This window comes from Perissodus microlepis, chromosome 13, assembly GCF_051167445.1.
Source record: "Perissodus microlepis isolate ML-2025 ecotype Zambia chromosome 13, ASM5116744v1, whole genome shotgun sequence".
In the NCBI taxonomy this organism is placed as follows: Eukaryota; Metazoa; Chordata; class Actinopteri; order Cichliformes; family Cichlidae; genus Perissodus; species Perissodus microlepis.
This window is the reverse complement of record NC_140473.1, coordinates 13,841,361-13,859,618: the sequence shown is the minus strand read 5'-3', so window position 1 is coordinate 13,859,618 and position 18,258 is coordinate 13,841,361. Positions and strand designations below refer to the sequence as shown.

The following is an 18,258-nucleotide window of genomic DNA, read 5'->3' as shown; positions in this document are numbered from 1 at the left end:
CACTTTGAAGCTCAACTATACTGAGTCGTTTTTAGTCAACTCATACGCATTAAGCCATATTTATCATGATCACTTGTCTGGTTTGCCGCAGAGATAAATAGCAAGCATGTCCTGAAGCAAGTGGTTGAGCACAGAGCGAAAACTCGGAGGATAATCATGGATTAGTAATAGTTTCCATGACAGAGATTGCTATAGCATTCTTTGATGGTGCAAAACAAAGCAGCATGGCACACATGATGCTGCAGTCGCGGAGAGTCTGGAGGATGACCATCTACTTTTGATGGGCTTTGCAGAGGAGACAAACATAAGACACTGAGAGGAGCCACACACAGCGTTCCACGTGTGTTTCTTCTTTCTTCATCAGATTTGGACAGTGGAAAGAAATCTTTTTTCTCAACTCATTGACTCCTTTGTGGGCTGCAGGATTAATGGGATCTTTCCAGCATGAATGGATCACAAAGCAGGGAAATGCCCCGCATAGGGCGTTGGCCAACTACACGGCAAATACAGATAGATAGACTCAGCACCTCCTACCCGCGAGCAATTTAGAGCCTCCTTTCCACTTAAGCAGCACCTTTTTCAGCTGGAAAGTCCACAAAAGGCTGAGACTGAGCCAACTCTGCTGCACTGCTGTGAAGCAAAAGCTTTGTAACAGTAGTTAAAGAGCTACTCTGTAGGAAACACTGCAGCTTGTGTCATTGTTGTAGGATTTTGAAACGATTTGCTCGTTGAATGCAAGGACTCACAGATGTGTAAAATTCAAAAGGCTGAAAAGTACACCAACACCAGATTTTATTAAAATGCATCATGGTGACTGTGATGGCTGTTGGCAAATGTTATAAGAAAATTCAGTAAGTGCATCTTTGTGTGGGATTTTTCTGCTTCGAGGAGTTTCTGGAAACACCCATCCAGAGTTAAAAATACATTTTTAATTGGGGTTTCATTTTTCCATGTCTAATACAAAATGAACAATCACAGATTTCTTATTTCAAATAAGACTACAGAGTCTTCGTACTTACTTGCTGTAGTGATGGTTGCTGTAAATCAGTTTACAGGGTTTGGAGATAGGAAAATCTCTGAATGCAGTGCAAAACCCCTCAACAAAGGAAATAATTATTCACAAGAAATCAAAAACCCAAACTTGATATTACGTTCCAAGTTGGCACCCTATTCAAACACTGCATGTTGCTCACCGAGTCCAAACACCAAGAATGTTTCTCTTTGCTTTTGGAACACTTTAAGCATTTAGTAACATCGTCTGACCCGGGCAATTAAAGCAATGATAATAATAATAATAAAAAAAATACAGATAAATCTCTTCCAGACTTTTGGAAAGATTCAATTCCAATATTACTGAAGGGGAATGTAGTGTTGCGGAATTTGTGCAGCACACTAACATCACACTAGCATCCAGTGCCAGTTTACAAAAATACATGCACAGTGTAGCAATTGATTAAGAATTAATTAGCAATTATTAGCAATCATCAAACATTACATGGTTGTTGCACACACAATAACATGCTCTCTTACCAAAAATGGATTTTTATTATAAAGATGTGTAATTTTGTTTTTTACAAATATATTTTTTGCACCACTTTTGTTCTCACATGATCAGTTCACGTTTGATTTGCATATTTACATTAAATTTAACTGTATCGTATCAGATTCTAACAAAAAACCCATCATGCATGTTTTATTCCTTTAAGGTCAGTATTGAACATCTATATTTCTTCATCTATGGCTGATTCCTCAACCTTCGCTCTGCTGGCTGCGGTGTCCCACCAGTGGAGTTCAGCTGAGCACACCCAGAGGTGACGCACACACCTGGAGGTCCCCTAAGACCCGGATGGCCCCTGAGCCCAGGCCGGCCCGTATGCCCCCTTTGACCCTGCCTTCCAGGCTGGCCATTGAAGGCTCTGCCAGGACGTCCACGCTGACCTGCGACGGAGTCAAAAATATTGTTTAGTCTTCAGTTCGTGCAGTCTGCTCAGTGAGCTGAGTAATGCTTCTTGTGCAGATTCCAAGACCAGCGTACTTCCAGAGAAAAATCATTTCATTCTGTCCAAGAAGTACTCATGTTACTGTACACCAGCCCCTTTTCCCTGGAATTTAAAACTAAGAATAAGCTGAACATGCTTAGCAAAGATGTCGACATCAGTTGATGCCTTAATTTCAGTTAAAAAGAAAAGTAAAACGTACCCTTTGGTCCGGGGTCTCCAGTGTTACCAGGTAGGCCGTAACCCTTGGCTCCTTTATCACCTTGCTCTCCTCTGTCACCTGCAATCAAAACACACAAGCAGATGCATGAGTTCAAGAAAGATCTATATGTTTGGGCTGCTTGACTACTCTTTACATCATTTCCGCTTCGCCATGCTCTCAAACTTAAGTAGTCATCACTCTGGTCCACTCATTTTCTTGGCTGCCTCATATGAACCAATCAGCCTCTTTCCCTTTAATTCTCAGTACTCTTCTGTCACTCTGTCTTTTAGCCTCACTTCTGTGTGTGACCCAGCTTCTTCCCATCTCCACCTCATCTTGGCCAGACAGAGATCCTCATCCAAGTCTACACATGCTTCATCTTTGCCACCATCAGCATCAAGATGCCGCTATGTAGCTTAACTGGAGTGTAATTGCCAGAGTTCTGACTTTACTACTCAAACTCTATATTTCAGGAAATCATGTTCAGTTCCTTTCTGAACTCTACTAATGACCAAGCTGTTGATGTTGATTAAACACCATACGTGTTACTGAGATCACTGGTAAATTAATGTTTAAAACACCTTATAAATATTCTTCAGTTTCATTGGCCTGGCAGGGGTATGACCGTGACATCACACTCAGACCTCAAACCATAAATAAGAAAATGTACACGTTAATGACCAGGAGCTGAGCAACCAAACTGTGCACACGGGTAAAACTTGATGTTGATTATCTATATCAGATATTATGACATCATCATGTCATTGCTCAAATATATGATCACACAGAGCACACCTGGACCCTGACCCCCTGAAGGGTGCAGGTAGATGCTGGGCTGGTGGAAGGCTTAAAAGACTCAAGAGATTTCTTTTTCAGTAGTGTCCATTTGGGACATGATTCTGCGACAGTGCAAAATCTGTAATGCAGCGCAGCTCAATTTGCTGCCCTGAAGAACTTGAAAAAGAGTCAGACACCATGTATTTTGAGTTGTACTGATTACAAAGGTAAGCGTTCCATTCATAACCCCCCAGAAATGTATTTCTGGGGGGTTTTGTCCTGATGTTAAGAGGCCAAAAAATAAAATGATGTCTGTTTAAGTATAGGATATCATAGCTTTCTTTCCAGCACATATTCTGCCTAAAATAAACCTTGATTAGTTATTATTTTTTCATGTATATTAGACTGTATTCATAAATACAGTCTCCCTTGTTTGTTATCCATACCTGCTTCTCCTTTTCGGCCTGCTTCTCCAGCTTCTCCGTAGAATCCCGGTGGGCCCACTTCTCCTTCCGTGCCATGATTACCAGGATCCCCCTGACAACGTCATCAACAGGAAAACACATTGTTAATCTTTTGAGTGTTTTCAGCTTGAACCTGGCCACCACTTAAGTCCTGTTTCACCTCTAACCAGCTCTGAACAAAGAGCCTGAAAAGATTTATTTGGCGGATAACGCAATACTCTGATGGGAAAACACTGCATTTTACTGGTGCATCACTTGTTTTGGCACCAAACGCCACAACATCAGGCTTACCATCCAAAATCTAATATAGAGGAATATTTTTATATAGTCATGGTTTCAAGAACATTTATCAGCCAGAGAGTTATTGTGATTAGGAGTTGTGGGACATGAATTGATTCTACACTGTAAAATAATGTGGAAAAGCCTTTCTAATCCAAGGACAGCCTTGATACTTTCCAAAAACCATGCAAAACAGACCAAGTGTCTAGTCTGTGACTCCTTATTTGTCCTCATGGAGACGTGGAAAATTGTAATGTTTTCATTCCAAGCTTTTCTGCCAAATACTTCAGCTCTCTTAGTCCAGTCCAGACCTTCGCAATGTGTTTGCATTTTACTCAGCCAGGCAGACAATAATGAACAATGTATGGAGAATGTACTTGGATTCTGACAGTGTGTTTAAGCTAAAGGTCTGCACAGAACATGTGCAAATTTGTAATTTTTTTTACAGTAAATGTTCCTAGAGTGTAGACTGATATGTCTTGAACAGTGAACACCCAAAGTGTAAAACTCACAGGTGGTCCGGGGGGTCCTTTCTGTCCAGGGGGACCAGGGGCACCCATGTGAACATCCCCGTACAGAGGACAGACAGCAGCACATGTCCTCTTCACTGAGTTGGCAAACATGGACATCTGCTCCAGGACCACTTTCTTACAAACCTCAATCACATGTTGAGCAGGGAGGGTCGGACCCTGTGTAAGAAATCATTACCACATCCATCATTGGAAGGAACCCAACCACGGGACATGTAAAATGGATTATTACAGGACGGGGCACGCTGAAGCAACGGCTGCCTCTCTGAGGGAAATGCAGCGAACAAAGCCAACAATATTTCCCGAGGCTCATTATGGATTTATAGCCACACTAAATGAAACTCTTGCTGTGACTCACTACTAACTGCAGGCTAATGAGACACTGTTTAAATGTGTTCTTGACACCAAAGCTGTTACCAAACACTGTGTGTGCCAGTCAGTGTAACTACTAGAGCAAATGATTACTCTGCTCTTTCTGTGCCATTTTTCACAGAACGATGACGTGCCAAATATAGTAGAGACTGCTTTTCATGTCAGTTACAGAGCTAAATACAAACAGTACTACTCTGTACTGTAAGCATTTAAATGTTATTTGTATCAGCCGAAAAAAAAAAAAAAAAAGCCGGAGGCTTGTATTTTACTTACTGGGGGACCTGGCGGCCCCTGAAAACCATCTGGTCCAAGTTCACCTCGAACACCCTTGACTCCGACAGGACCTGAACGTCCAGGTGGGCCTGCAGGCCCGCGCTTCCCTCGTCCTCCCCGAGGACCCTGCTTACCCCTGTCTCCAACCTACACAGGATGTTAACAACATCAGCAGGACACGATTCAGGATGGAGCAAGCGTATACGTCAGGATACAACATGTAATCACTTCTGCATGGATGCAAGCTTTATGGAAAGCATTAACTGCTTAAAATCTGAATGATATGAATGGTTATAGGTTTAGGGACAAATGTTATACTGAATACAGGAAATAAAGAAAGTGTAAACAGACATTTAAAGAGTAAAATCTTTCAACCTCCCAAAACCTGCCCTGGAAGTATAATGTATAAATATATTTTTAAAAAAACATGATCTTTTTATGGACGTTTGAAAATAGAAATTAAATCTGGCAGAGAGCTTTGAGAAATGTGCAGAATTCGTTTTAGTGGATTTGTGCTTCTGTTCTTATCACATTGACAGATGTTCTAAATATGTTTGGAATGTTATTTAATGGATTCGTATCATGTGACGATCGGATTTTCTAATCGCCGTAGCTGCAGAAATATTATAGTGTTAGGAAACTCCACACCTGCACAACTCCTCTCTTCAGTGACTCAACTAATCACAACTAGCCTGTTATATTAAATCGGAGAACTGGGTTGATTGCAAATGACAGCTTATAGTGACAGAAAAAAGGTTTATGATCCCTCTGGAATTCCCAGGAATTCTGAATTGATTATTCCTAAAATGTGCTCTAATCACAGTTATAGCTGCAATCTAAACTAATAACACAGGAACATTTGTACTTTTCATGCCTTTATTCAACGCATTGAGTAATCACTCAGCGCATTCTCCTTTACTGGCCAGGTAGTGTCTCCTTTCAGCAGAAACTTCCTGCAGCTGCTTATGAGTCTTGAACAACAATAAAGAGGAAATTTGGACCATTGCTCCTACAATAAGTCTTTCAAAACATTTCTTGGATTGTTCTTGATGGAACGGACCTCATCAAGTCAAGCCAAAGCTCAGCTGAGTCAAGATCAGCACTCGAAATCAGAAAAGGGATTTTTTTGTTTCCCCTCCCCCTTTTCCATAATTCATGTGCTGTCTTACTCATGTGCTTTGGGGTATTGTCCTAAGCTTATGTGATGCTGCCCTCACATTCACCTGTAAAATTTCTTTCAGAGGTAAGGCAGCAAAACAATTCCAAATCATGATACTCCCTGCACCATCTGTGGTTGGGATGAAGTTTGGGTGTTGCTGAACAGTTCCATTATTTCCACTTAAGTCTCATTTGTGACAGAACAGAGTCTCAGATGTGTTGTGGAAAATCTCCGTGGACATTTGTAAACTGAGGACGTGTTGCAAAGTGCAATTCCAGTAACATCATTCTTATTTTTAAGTCTTCTCAAGTGGCGTTTAAACACTGTAGCAAGTTTTATTAAAGTGTTTTTTTGTTACCACGAGCTCTTTGCAGGTTGTGCTCTTGATGTGATCATTGGAGAAGACTTTTGCTTAAGAAAAGTAGCAACAGTGTTCAGTTTTATCCATTTTTTTTTCTTACTTTGCCTTGAACACCTTGAAAAGTGTCCTAGAAAGCAAGATTAATGACTTAGCAAAGTAGGTCGAGCCTAGAGTTGGGAGTTTTCAGTGTCACAGAGGTGGCTCCCTTTTTACCTGGCTAGATCATTATGGCAACTTATGTTGAACACATAACTTGGTCTTTAGTAGATCATGTTCAGAGTTGTGTTCAATGAATACAATTAATTTCACTTCAATTTGTGACAAACTAAAGCTATTTCCATATCTCCTTTATTAGACTATGGGAACTCAACAAACTGAGAAACCTTTAATTTTCAATTGTAGACAATGCACTTTAAAATTTCAGAATTCTTAGAAACAAGCAGCAGCACAGTGAGCACACTAAGGGGTAATATGGATGCATAAAGTTGTAAGAAGTGCAAAACTTATGTTGTAATTCTCTCTGACTTAGATGACACTGAGTCTGGAACTTCAAGTAATTACACAGAGTGCAACACTTTTTTCCTGTAACTGCAATTGAACTCTTTAAATCAGTTTGTTCTTGAAATGAATATTGTACACCAAGACTTTTAATCATTAGTCGGTGTTATAATTATTATGCTCCAATTTATCGTTAAGAAAAAAACACACATGTATGAAATCTCACCTGTCCTGCTGGGCCCTTAACTCCTTGTTCTCCCTTTAAAAAAATAATTTGATGTTAAGATAGAAAAAATGAATATGTTGAGCAACAGGTAAAGAACGAGCAACAGGGAAAAGATAAGTAAGGCAGTACCTGTACACCTTTAACTCCTTTAATACCCTGGATTCCCGTGTCACCCTGTACAAAGCAAAAGAAAAATAACATTTTCATGATTTTTTGCAATTATTTTGGTTCATTATATTCATTACATTCACACTGAGCAGTCCCACACATACTTTAGCAGGTTAGTCCCATACACTAAAGTCCAACACTGTTATCTACTCTATCATTTTTTGCCAGTGTTCATCCCACATCCACTGTGGGCTGACAGCTGAGATGATCCAGTTATAGAGCTATGAAATATTTCAGTAAGCATATCTCCTGCATGCATTCTAATACCATATGTCCATCCATGCTGACCTTTACCAACCCGTATGCTAAAGTCACGTTTGCGAATTGAAAACACTTCTGAACATGCTTTATTTTAAATTACTTTTCATTTATTGATGTATTTGTTACATAAATTATTTGTTTTTCTTCTTCATGTGAAGTAAAACAGTGGTTTCTGCATGAATATCTGCCCTTTTCATTGGTGTGGGATGTACTGTAAACATTGAGAGCAGGTCCTGTGGGGGAGTTTAGCACTTTTAGTGACCTCCTGTCCATATGGAGAGACAAAAATACACTGAGCCAACATGCCCTGAGCAGCAGCCTCTGATTTGACATATTAAACTGTTTCCTCGAACTCTACCAACTTAAGTTACATTCGTGGGCAGCGGAATTAGGGATGGTTTATATAACATTATAAAAAAGTGCTGTCTAGTATCTAATTGGACCTACCATTGTTACCTAAATACAAGGTTGCTTTCCAAACCAGGAAAATGTCTTGGTTTGGACAGAGAATCCATCTGTAAATCTTAAATTCTATGTGGCTCATTGACCCAGCAAATGATTCCCAAATAGCAGCTATAATTGAACCATTAACAGTAATTTTGCCCCCATTTTATTTCTCAAATGGGTAATGGATAGGGATGTATTACCTTGGGCCCTTGTTTTCCAGGCATGCCCACATGTCCCTGTAAAAAGATGACATGGTTTAATAGCTCGAAGAAAATGAACTAGTGTTTGGAAGAGTTAAGAAAAGTCATCTGGAGCACTTACAGTGGGTCCAGGTGGGCCAATAAATCCAGGTCTTCCTGGCTTTCCTGCAGAACCCTTGTAACCTCTGGGGCCCTAGAGGATATAACATTTATTAACCAACCTAAGCTACAGCTTTATTCTTTGTCATTTCCCTTTAGGATGGCAAACTACTTTACAAACAAAATGGATTATGTGCTGTCTTCGGTGAATGAAATGCCTGAAAATGTGACTTACAGTTTGCCCTCTGGGACCCATTTCTCCTGGTGGCCCCAGGGTGCCTTTCGCCCCCTGTAAAAGGAACAAATGGCCAGATATTAATCTGCCAAAAAAACTACATTTTACACTTATTTACAAAACTTAACAATATCAGTGAGTTACCTTTGCTCCACTTTGTCCAAGTTTTCCGCTGAGGCCCTGTGGTCCTTGATAAGCCTGTAGAGAACAGATGACATTTACAGTATAATGATAAATGGGCACTGCTTCCAAAATTCTACATAAACATGTCATTATAAGAAGAATATAATACCTCTATTCCTGGATCACCATCTCTGCCAGGTAAGCCCGGATCTCCAATCATGCCCTAGGGAGACATATTATTTTTGCAAGTGCAAGTGAGCCCTCGGGTGTGATGCGCTGAGTGTGTTGGTAGTGAATTACCTTTGGTCCTACAGTGCCAGCTCTGCCCACAGGTCCTTGAATTCCCTAGATTTCAAGACAAAAACACTCATAAGAATTCAAAATTATGCTGTTATAAATGTAATCAAGCAAAATAATATATCCCCACGGTTGATCTGTGACTTACAGGTTCCCCCTTCAGTCCAGGAGTTCCCCTTTCTCCAGGATCTCCCACAATGCCCTGTAAATTCATCATACAAAGTGACATAAGTTAAAATGTTGCTTTATCTGCAATACATTTGTTTCAGTAGTAAATTAATAGGACGTGCCCTCATATAGTTCATGCAGTGTAGGTATCATGTAGGTTATCGCTGCAGTTCAAGCCCTTCTTCCAGTGACTCACTAGCTTACGTTGATATAGTTCAGGCCCTCAGATCTCAGCCAAAATCCAGCCACATGAACTAATGTTGTTTATGGAGACGGCACATAAGCCAAAAACATAGCTCTATTCCAGTGTTTTACAACATTAAAAATGATTTACGTGCCCTTCATGCTCACATAAGGGGATTGTGAAGGAAGCGCACAAAGACTGTAGAGTGTTTTTTTTTATGGATCATGGAAAAGGGAATCCCACAACCACCCACCTGCTTTCCTCTAAGCCCAGGTCGCCCTGTTGCACCAGAAGCCCCCTTTTCACCCTAAAAATAAAAACATAACAGTTTCAGATTATATAATATGAGGGAAAAATTAAGTAAACTGTCAGGAAACTTGAATACCTTAACTCCTTGAAACCCAGGAATCCCTTCATATCCTCTGATGCCTTTAACACCCTTCAAGGAGGTCAAAATGTTAGCTATACAGTAATTATATAATGATTTGCTTAAGGACTTACCACTGGGCCTGAAAGGTTAACTTACAGCTTCTCCCGATTTTCCAGTCTCTCCAGTGTCTCCAGGTGGTCCTTGAATTCCCTGTAATTACAGTCAAATGTCAACATTAATTTCTTTGAGTCATCTATAAAGTTATATAGCTACAACAACAAACTTATAACTTCATTAAGTGGCTTGCCAATTAAAGCAAGAACTCAAAAGAGTTATTACCGTAAAGCCCGTTGCCCCTTTTAATCCTTTCAGCCCTTTGGGACCTCTGTCTCCCTGTTAACACAGCATCCCATTAATATTCATCATCATTTGTAAAATTCTGAGGTAAAGAAAATGATAAATTACCACTTGGCCCCAGGGTCCTCTCATTCCTTTCTCGCCTTTGATTCCTTCTTCACCCTGAGGATACATACATGCATACATGAGGTTTCATTAATGAATCTTGAGAACGAGCCAAAGTGAAGTGCAGCCCTGATGGGATCGTTTAAAGACAAATCTCACCTTTGGGCCTGGTTCGCCAATGCTGCCATAATCTCCTGTGTTCCCCCTTATGCCCTGCAAAATAAAGTTTGACTTAATCAAAAGCAAGACTTGTTGCACAACAGCTATTTGTTGGTGAAAGGCCCGGGGAGCAGCGTAAAATTTAATTAACGGTGACTGTTCTCACTGATTACAAGTTAATAAGATTTTTGTCGTTAAACTTTGGATACATCAGACTAAGAGTCTCTTACACTTCAGACATGGCAACTTTCATCCCTAATAAACACAAGGAGGAAAGGTGGAGTGCTAGAGAGATGAGTGACAGGGTGATTTGGGGCAGCAGCAAGAGAGACAGAAAAAGGGAAGATCTTCAAGCTGGTATCATGTATGGTTTGGAGTGAGAGTTCAGATTGAGCAGTTTGGAGACAAAGTTAGAGAGCCGAGGCGGAGATGGTTTTGACATGTGCAGAGGATGGAGAGTGGATATACTATACAAAGGATGTTGAAGATGGAGCTGCCAGGCAGGAGGAGAAAAAGACGACCACAGAGAAGAATCATGAATGTAGTGAAGGGGACCATGCAGAGTGTTGGTGTGACAGATGAGCCAGGGAAAGGGTGAGATTGAGGCAGATGATCCACTGTGGCAACCCCTAAATGGAGTATCCAAAATGATCATTTGGCCACTGTAAGACAGAGCTAGAATAGAGAAAGAAACATCCATCCATTCACTTCCGCTTATCCTTTTCAGGGTTGTGGGGGGGGCTAGAGCCAATCCACGATGTCTTAGGGTGAGAGGCAGGGTACCTCCTGGACAGGTCACCTGTCTGTCACAGGGCTAACACAAAGATGGAGACAACTATTCACACTCGCATTCACACCTATGGGCAATTTAGAGTTTCCAGTTAACCTATCCACACTAACTGCATGTCTGGACTGTGGGAGGACGCAGGAGTGCCGGGAGAGAATCCACGCAAATACGGGGAGAACATGCAAACTCCACACAGAAAGAAAAGGAACTCAGGACCTTCTTGCTGTGTGGCAACAGTGCTAACCACCATGCCACTGGGCAGCAGAACACATTTTAAATAAAAATACATTTCTTTTCTTCCCTTTCCCACCAAGAGTCAAAACCATATATCGAACACATATTGCTTAGCTAATGGAATAAATTAGCTAAAGTAGCAAAACCATTGTCATTATGTCAAAACACAAGATTAAAAACACTGCAAAGTCTACCATATAAACAGTTGTTTGTTTTTGCATTATTTTTGCTTATTTTCCATTATGCAACATTATTGGCCTTTGTATTAACCTTAGCTTTAGAGCTGATATTTAGACGCACAGCTGGTGAAAATAGCTTTCAGTAGAGAATGGGACAAATGCTTTGTACAGTGTCACAGCAAATTATTTAGACAAACATAAAAGCAGCACACAGTAAATAATGTTCTTGGCAAATAAAGGAAGATTTGTTTTGCCTTTTTGTTTGTGTTTTAGAGAAAAAGCTGGCTATCTAGTTGTTAACCGTGTCTCTGTATTTATCTGGTATTGATCTTTTGATTTAATTCCAAGCAGAAAGAAAAAATGAGACAGTATATTTCCTAAAATGTCACATTATTGCTCTAAAAATTAGTCCCCAGCCAGGATACAGTGAGTTTAGTTTAGCCCACTTTGACCTGGTGGGAGAGGTGGGAAAAACTTGGTTAGTCTCTTTTAAGATCAGTCATTTGGTGCTCATGTGTAATAGATAGGTGTAGTATCTATTTTATCATTGATTTATTTATTTATTTTAATCTTTTGATCTTAGACTAGACCATCTAATGCTAAGCTAACATTTTCAAGGCTAGAACTTCCAAGTATTAAGCTTACCATTTGGAACAAGTTTATTTATTTTTCTTACTGTCAAACTAGTCTGAGAATACAAATAAGTTTAAATACTGTAAATGTCAGCGCTCTCATATTAGTCACTTCAATGAAAAATATACACTAGCACTATTTAGGAAAGCTTGGTATAACATGGATCACTGTTGTTTGCACAGATGCTGAGTTCCTTAGTAGTAGAAGGAAAAGTGTTTCCCAATTGGCTGCATTTCACTAAGTCAGCAAACACATTAAGCAAGGCTAGGATGCCTTTGTCGTGACAGTTTATTTGTCTATCTCACTTAAAGCTGTCTTTACGCAGACTCAGCTGGATGGAGTTGAACCTCTAAACAGTGAGCCGAGAGGCATGACCTTGAACTTTATGACATATCAGAGGCAGTGAGGCTGAGAGGAGCAAAGGACCACCCACCACCTGAGATGGGCAGTTCATATCCTCTGTGCCAGGAAATGCCCTCATCAGATGCCAGCAGGGAAGGAGATAATCAAGCTGGGGTTGTGTACTTCACAAGCCAGCAGGAGATCAAAACTCTAACCACTTACACGAGACAGATGTTTATTCCCAGAGGCGCTACAGCCGCAATTTGGGACATGAAAAATGTAGCATGTACACTTCTGGAAATGTGCTCTAAGTGTATGTGAGTCGACAGGCCTACATGTGCTTACTCAGGCAGCATGGGAGATTTCTTTGAGAGCAAAGGGCATGTTAAAAAGCCAAACTGACGCACAAGTATAAAAAAAAAATGCTCCTTCTTTAAACACATGTTCAGAGACTTTCTGATCCGTGCCAATAACAGTGACTGCTAAGCATCAAAGAGATTAACAAGTCATAAATTTAAAGTGGAAATAATCACGTCTGCAGCTCTCTGAAGGATAGAAAAGTGAGAGTATTTATTCATTCACTGATGCATGTATAGCTGGCTCCGTTAGCCTAATGCTTTAATCTTTCGAATTTTCTGACACCTTTTCTCTTTTTCCCAAATCAGTCCTCCTCTTGTAAAAGAATTTGCCTTTTAGAGAAACAATACATTTGACAAATTTTACACAAGAGTTAAGCAGTCTAATGCCACTCATTACCAAGCACTTGGAGGGCATGGTTATTGCTCAACTGCCTTGTTTTCCTGTGTGTGGGATTCATTACGTTTGGAGCGGTTTCTTCCAAATGGGAAAGCAAAACCATTACAAATCCTGTGATCGTTTGCCAGTTTGAGTTTAATCCTGTATTCTAAAACAACAGCGCCTAAATTTTAAGATGCAAATGCATATTTCAGAGCTACAACAACAGCTTATTGTCGCATCCATGTTGGTTCATGTTTATCTAGGATTCTTCAACATGAGTTTTCGGACCGTGAATGGAGCCCCCGTGTTTACTATCGCTAAGCGCTTCTGCTTCCAGATCTGTTTCCATCCTGTCGTCTCTCAGTTGTGCCTCTGTTGCCATTTTCCACAGCTTTGCTGCTGTCTCACGAATGAAAGTTTTACAGTCTCCCTCACCCACAAGCCAGCTTAACTCTTTATTGAGCGGCAAGAGGAAGAAGATTCTGCTCATGCTGAGAATACGTGATGTATATACTGCAGTATGCATTCATCCAGTGAGGTTTGACGCTTGCATGGAATATTGTATATTTTTTACCCAGTTCCCTGGTCTCCCTGGGTCTCCATCCTCTCCCAGAAGGCCTCTATGACCCTGCAGAAGAATAAAAAATATGGCATGACAGATTCAACTTGTCTGTCAACTTGAGCCAGTTGCATGCAGAATGACATTCACCTTTGGTCCTGGAGCGCCCTGGATGCCAGGCTGCCCATGCATACATTTGCAAGAGGGTCTTCCCCCTGTGAGGCCGATCACTGCATATCCTCCACACTGCAATGGACATATAGGTAACCATGTGACTTCACACATACTCCACACCTATCACTAAAAACAGAGATGCAGTGATGTTAGATGGATGACTCACCACGCTCGAGAGCTCACAGCAACCTTCTGAATAGGCCTTTTCTGGGTCACATGACACTTCCATCTGCTGTAAATCCACCTTGAAAGAAACAGAAAATAATATGAGAAAATAAAGCTATATAAAAAAAATCAAAACAAAGACTAGTTAAGATAATTGAAAATGCAAAGTGTCAACATACAGATACAGAGCGATCTCCTGCAGCACGCTTTACAATGGAGGTATATCCTTGGTGGATGATTGGCCTTGGCTCATCAATGGACTCCACTCTGATCTCTTCACAGTCTATCAGCAGTTTCACCTGGCTGCCCTTCACACTCAGTCCTACCTTGTGCCACTCTCCATCAAACACCTTCTCCACACCATGGAAGGTCCTCAGCATCTGGCTCCCATGGGGGCTTGTGAAGAAGAAGTCTAAGGAACGTGTATCACCCTGGAACCGAAGGCCAACCTGCTCTTGTCCCTCAGGGTCACTGATCTGCCACAGGTTCCAGGACTCCTTGGCAGTGTCTTTGGTCGCCCTAAATGTTGCAATGACCGAGTAGTCGGAGGGAAGTCCATCTGGATACACGTCGCTGTGGCACAAGAATCAGGTTTAGAGGGCTGGGTGACTAAACAGAGGGTACTTTATTTCAAAAATCAGCAAAAAAAATTCTGGGAATTTAATAGTTTTATTTTATATGAAGAAGTAAAAACTGAGACACTTGAACTATGGTGGTGGTGGAGTTTTATATATCACTAGTGCCAAAGTTAGCTTGGTAGCTAATCTACAGCTGTAGTCTGCACAAAACTAAAAAGGAAAAAAATGTTAAAATGCATTTTCTACATAATAAAGTGTCAATCAATGTTGCTAAGCCTTTAAAACAGATGTTTTAAACGGTGAACTTGCACAAAGGCAGGACCTCCCTCTCTGAGCAAAACAAAGCCATCATTAGCACCTGTGATTTTCCTACTGTGACAAGTCAAATTCTCTGATGTGAAAAAGCTCTACTATGGGAACTTGACCTGCAGTACTTTAACTTGCGTCAGTGACACCTGTACCAGAATCCTACACCACAGTTGTTTGTTCATACTGCAGACACAACACAGTTGTCAGTGTTAAGTTGTCCAACAAAGAGAAATTTAACACCAGTCTTGAAAGATTAAAGGACTCAGCTCCGTTTGCACTCCTGACCAGATGCAGTGTGATCAGAGGTGTCCTCTGCTGCACCTGTGACCACACCTGATATTCAGTGTACACTCCTACACACACCTTGGTTACACCACTTGAGATCAAGTAATATATTATATGAAAGGGAATGGAGAGAGCTGTACAACAAACTTTTTTATTTTGTCAGCATGATGCCCTAAGATCTCACAATGACGCCTTATGGTTTGGCAAAATCGCACACGGATAACTATATCTTTATATTCTCAAGTTTTCACAGCTTATAGAAGCCAAAGATTTCAGGCAATTCTGCTCCAGTCATATGAATAAAGATAATTAAAAGTCAGCATGTAATGCCTCAAGGTCATAGGCCAAAGGTCAGACATCAGCCAATAAGAGGAGGCTGACATCCTCATATTATAATAAAACAACATAAAACATCAAAGTTTTAGTGTAGACCTTCGGGGGAAGTTCTCTGAGTGCTCTTAAGTTAGTTTTTAATTATTTCCAAGCTCTAGTGAGGTTTAGCAGATCTGTACCTCATGGACTTCTGTAGATGGATGGAGGGGTTGATCCGGTAGGCCACTGCCTCAGGTTGAGAGCCGTCCACCCTCCTCACTCCTCTTGAGTCAGGCACATGAAACTCCTCCAGTAAGTCAAAACCTCGCAGCACAAACACTCAGGTTAGTTTGCTTTATAACTGGTTGAGCATCAAAGGTATTGGACTATTTCTGAATCTTATGTCAGTGCTGATATCACCGACTTTTATTAGATAGATGCATTACTCAGTGTTGTTATTAATGCCATCTAATCAGTGAGGTAATCCATTAAACCCATTAGCACAACGAGGCTGTTTATTTTCCTTCATGGGTGAATTTAACCACTAAATTTTAAACACTGGATGCTTTGTACTGCACTCTGAATGAGATCAGCATTGCTGCAGAATTTCCTGTAAATGTTCAGATTAAAGCTGGGGAATGTTTATGATTACAGACACTGTGACCTAAATATACACCTGCTAAGAAATATTAGCCTCAGATTTTTGGAAAACACTGTTGTCAGGTTATTTTTATGTGAATTGGCTTGTTTGTGACTTTAATCTGTGGATACTGAACAGGACACCATAGCAAAGAAAATGTAAAAAAAAAAAAAATGTTTCAGGCTGCACACTCTTTGGCTCCAACTAGTAATCTAATCCTCAAAACATTTTTTCCTGATTTCTCTCATCTTTTTTTTTTTTTTTTTTTTTTTTTTGCTGCTCTGTTTTCTATCAAAAGAAATAAAAACACAACGATAACTGTTTTTTAGTGACAGCGTAACTCTGCTGCAGGAGTTCAAAGTTTAATGTGCAAATCTTAACCCTAGATTGACCTCTGCACACCTTTTACTGTGCATATTGGCATGGAGCAGCTGTTGGACCAGGCACTGGGCTGACAAACAGTGACATCTGCTGGTCAGAGTACAGTAGTGGGCTACCGTTTAGAAAAAAAGAAAAAGAAAAAAACAACAAATTCCTAATATGATATTTAGGATTACAACTGGCGTTTACTTTTTTACCACAAAGGGCTGATCTGAGATTAGATGGTATCATGTATAACAAGAGCTGCACCCACACAATCAACCAACACCTGTCTACATTTGGTTATGATGCATAATTACTTGTTATTTTTATACATTCGAAAATAGGAAGTAATATGAGGTTACGCATTTAAAAAATGTAAACTTACTTGGCAACTTTTGACACTGGGCCAGTCGCAAAAGAGAAAAGAGAGCCACAAACACCAGCATATTTTTCTGAGCTGGCATTTTCAGTTTTTTGATGTCTGGGATGATAAGTGCCTGTAATACAGCAATTAAACAAACCAATAATTCTAAGAGATCAGGTCGCATACTATGTTAATATAGGCTTTGTGAAACCCTCCGATGTCTTCCAAAAGTACTCCCTACCCATGCACAAAGGTTAAAGATATCAAAAGAATAGAAGGAAACTAAGAGTAATAATAATACCAATAAGAAAGCATTTTTCTGACTATGTTTTATTGCAAGATTATCTTCAGTATGAGCTGTAGTCACAGCTTTGCCTACGCAAATGATTTGCAGTTTAAGCACCTAGATTATTACCTATGCTATGATTACAAAACTAGATAACATGTGTAACTGATCCAATTAAATTGTCCTCAGCTCAACAACCTGATATCATTTATTGCTTTTAAAACTTTCCTGCTACCTCCTTAAGTTGTATTAAATGTAAAAGTTAAGAAAACTGTATGGAATATTAGAATTACTTACATATTCCTGTGAAACTTCTGGGAGTTCCCGTTGATGGATCTTTCCCAGTTTCTGGTGTGTGGATTTAAACCGTTCTAAAGTGCCATCACAGGGCCGGTGTTTGAGCTGAGCAGGAGGATCATTCAATCACAGGATCCCTGAGAACCCCTGAGCTCCACTCCACCTTTGGTCCCCAGAGGATCCCTCTCTTCTCATACGCCAGGCAGACCTAAGACGACTAAACAGCCCTGCGTCACCGCATTGAAGAAGTGCAGGCATACTTTATGAAAGTTAAAACTACTGAAATGATGCTTCAGCGTTGGAAACTAATCCTGTCCTTGAACTTTGATCAAAATTTTGATCAGTTATGCTAAAAAATAGTTGAATTTAGTGATTTGCCTTCGGAAAATCAGTTTCTCTGAGAGAAAGATGCAGTATGTCACAGCTAAACACAAGACGCTCTGCAAACATTCCATGCAGAAAAGATCACACCTTCAATCTAACCCACCACTGCACCTAAACACTGCTGAATTATACTGCATACAATAAATACCAGCAACACATGAAAAAAGAAAGAAAAAAAAAAAGAACATAAACTGGTTTGAAATTTTGCTTAATAAAATAAGTTCCCATTTCCCAAGTTTTCCAACTTATGTAAAAAAAAAAAAATTGACAGACAAACAGAGATGACGAGAAATATCCATCCAGTCTCTTTCACTTATC

At 40.2% G+C, this 18,258-nt stretch overlaps 1 protein-coding gene across 1 annotated transcript; it reads right to left on the bottom strand.

The window, feature by feature from the left end:
• Positions 1–1,517: 1,517 nt before the first annotated feature.
• LOC146374815 (uncharacterized) lies at positions 1,518–17,073 on the bottom strand. Its single transcript, XM_084949447.1, has 26 exons — positions 16,995–17,073; positions 15,807–15,930; positions 14,302–14,695; positions 14,124–14,201; positions 13,934–14,029; positions 13,799–13,852; positions 10,312–10,365; positions 10,156–10,209; positions 10,030–10,083; positions 9,847–9,900; positions 9,706–9,759; positions 9,574–9,627; positions 9,117–9,170; positions 8,972–9,016; positions 8,841–8,894; positions 8,693–8,746; positions 8,549–8,602; positions 8,336–8,407; positions 8,215–8,250; positions 7,268–7,312; positions 7,139–7,171; positions 4,895–5,041; positions 4,232–4,408; positions 3,423–3,513; positions 2,200–2,277; positions 1,518–1,938 (listed from the first exon to the last, which is right to left on the bottom strand). The coding sequence occupies exons 1-26, from the start codon at positions 17,071–17,073 to the stop codon at positions 1,736–1,738; spliced, it is 2,292 nt and encodes a 763-aa protein (XP_084805573.1). The 3' UTR covers positions 1,518–1,735.
• Positions 17,074–18,258: the final 1,185 nt, after the last annotated feature.

Excerpts from the sequence above, each read along its gene's own strand:
- LOC146374815 (XM_084949447.1), bottom strand. The coding sequence starts at position 17,073 with ATGCCAGCTCAGAAAAATATGCTGGTGTTTGTGGCTCTCTTTTCTCTT. Across the intron at positions 10,366-13,798 it reads CAGGGAGACCAGGGAACTGG|GGCATAAGGGGGAACACAGG; the intron begins GTAAAAAATATA and ends TTTATTTTGCAG. Across the intron at positions 8,603-8,692 it reads TTGGACAAAGTGGAGCAAAG|GGGGCGAAAGGCACCCTGGG; the intron begins GTAACTCACTGA and ends TTCCTTTTACAG.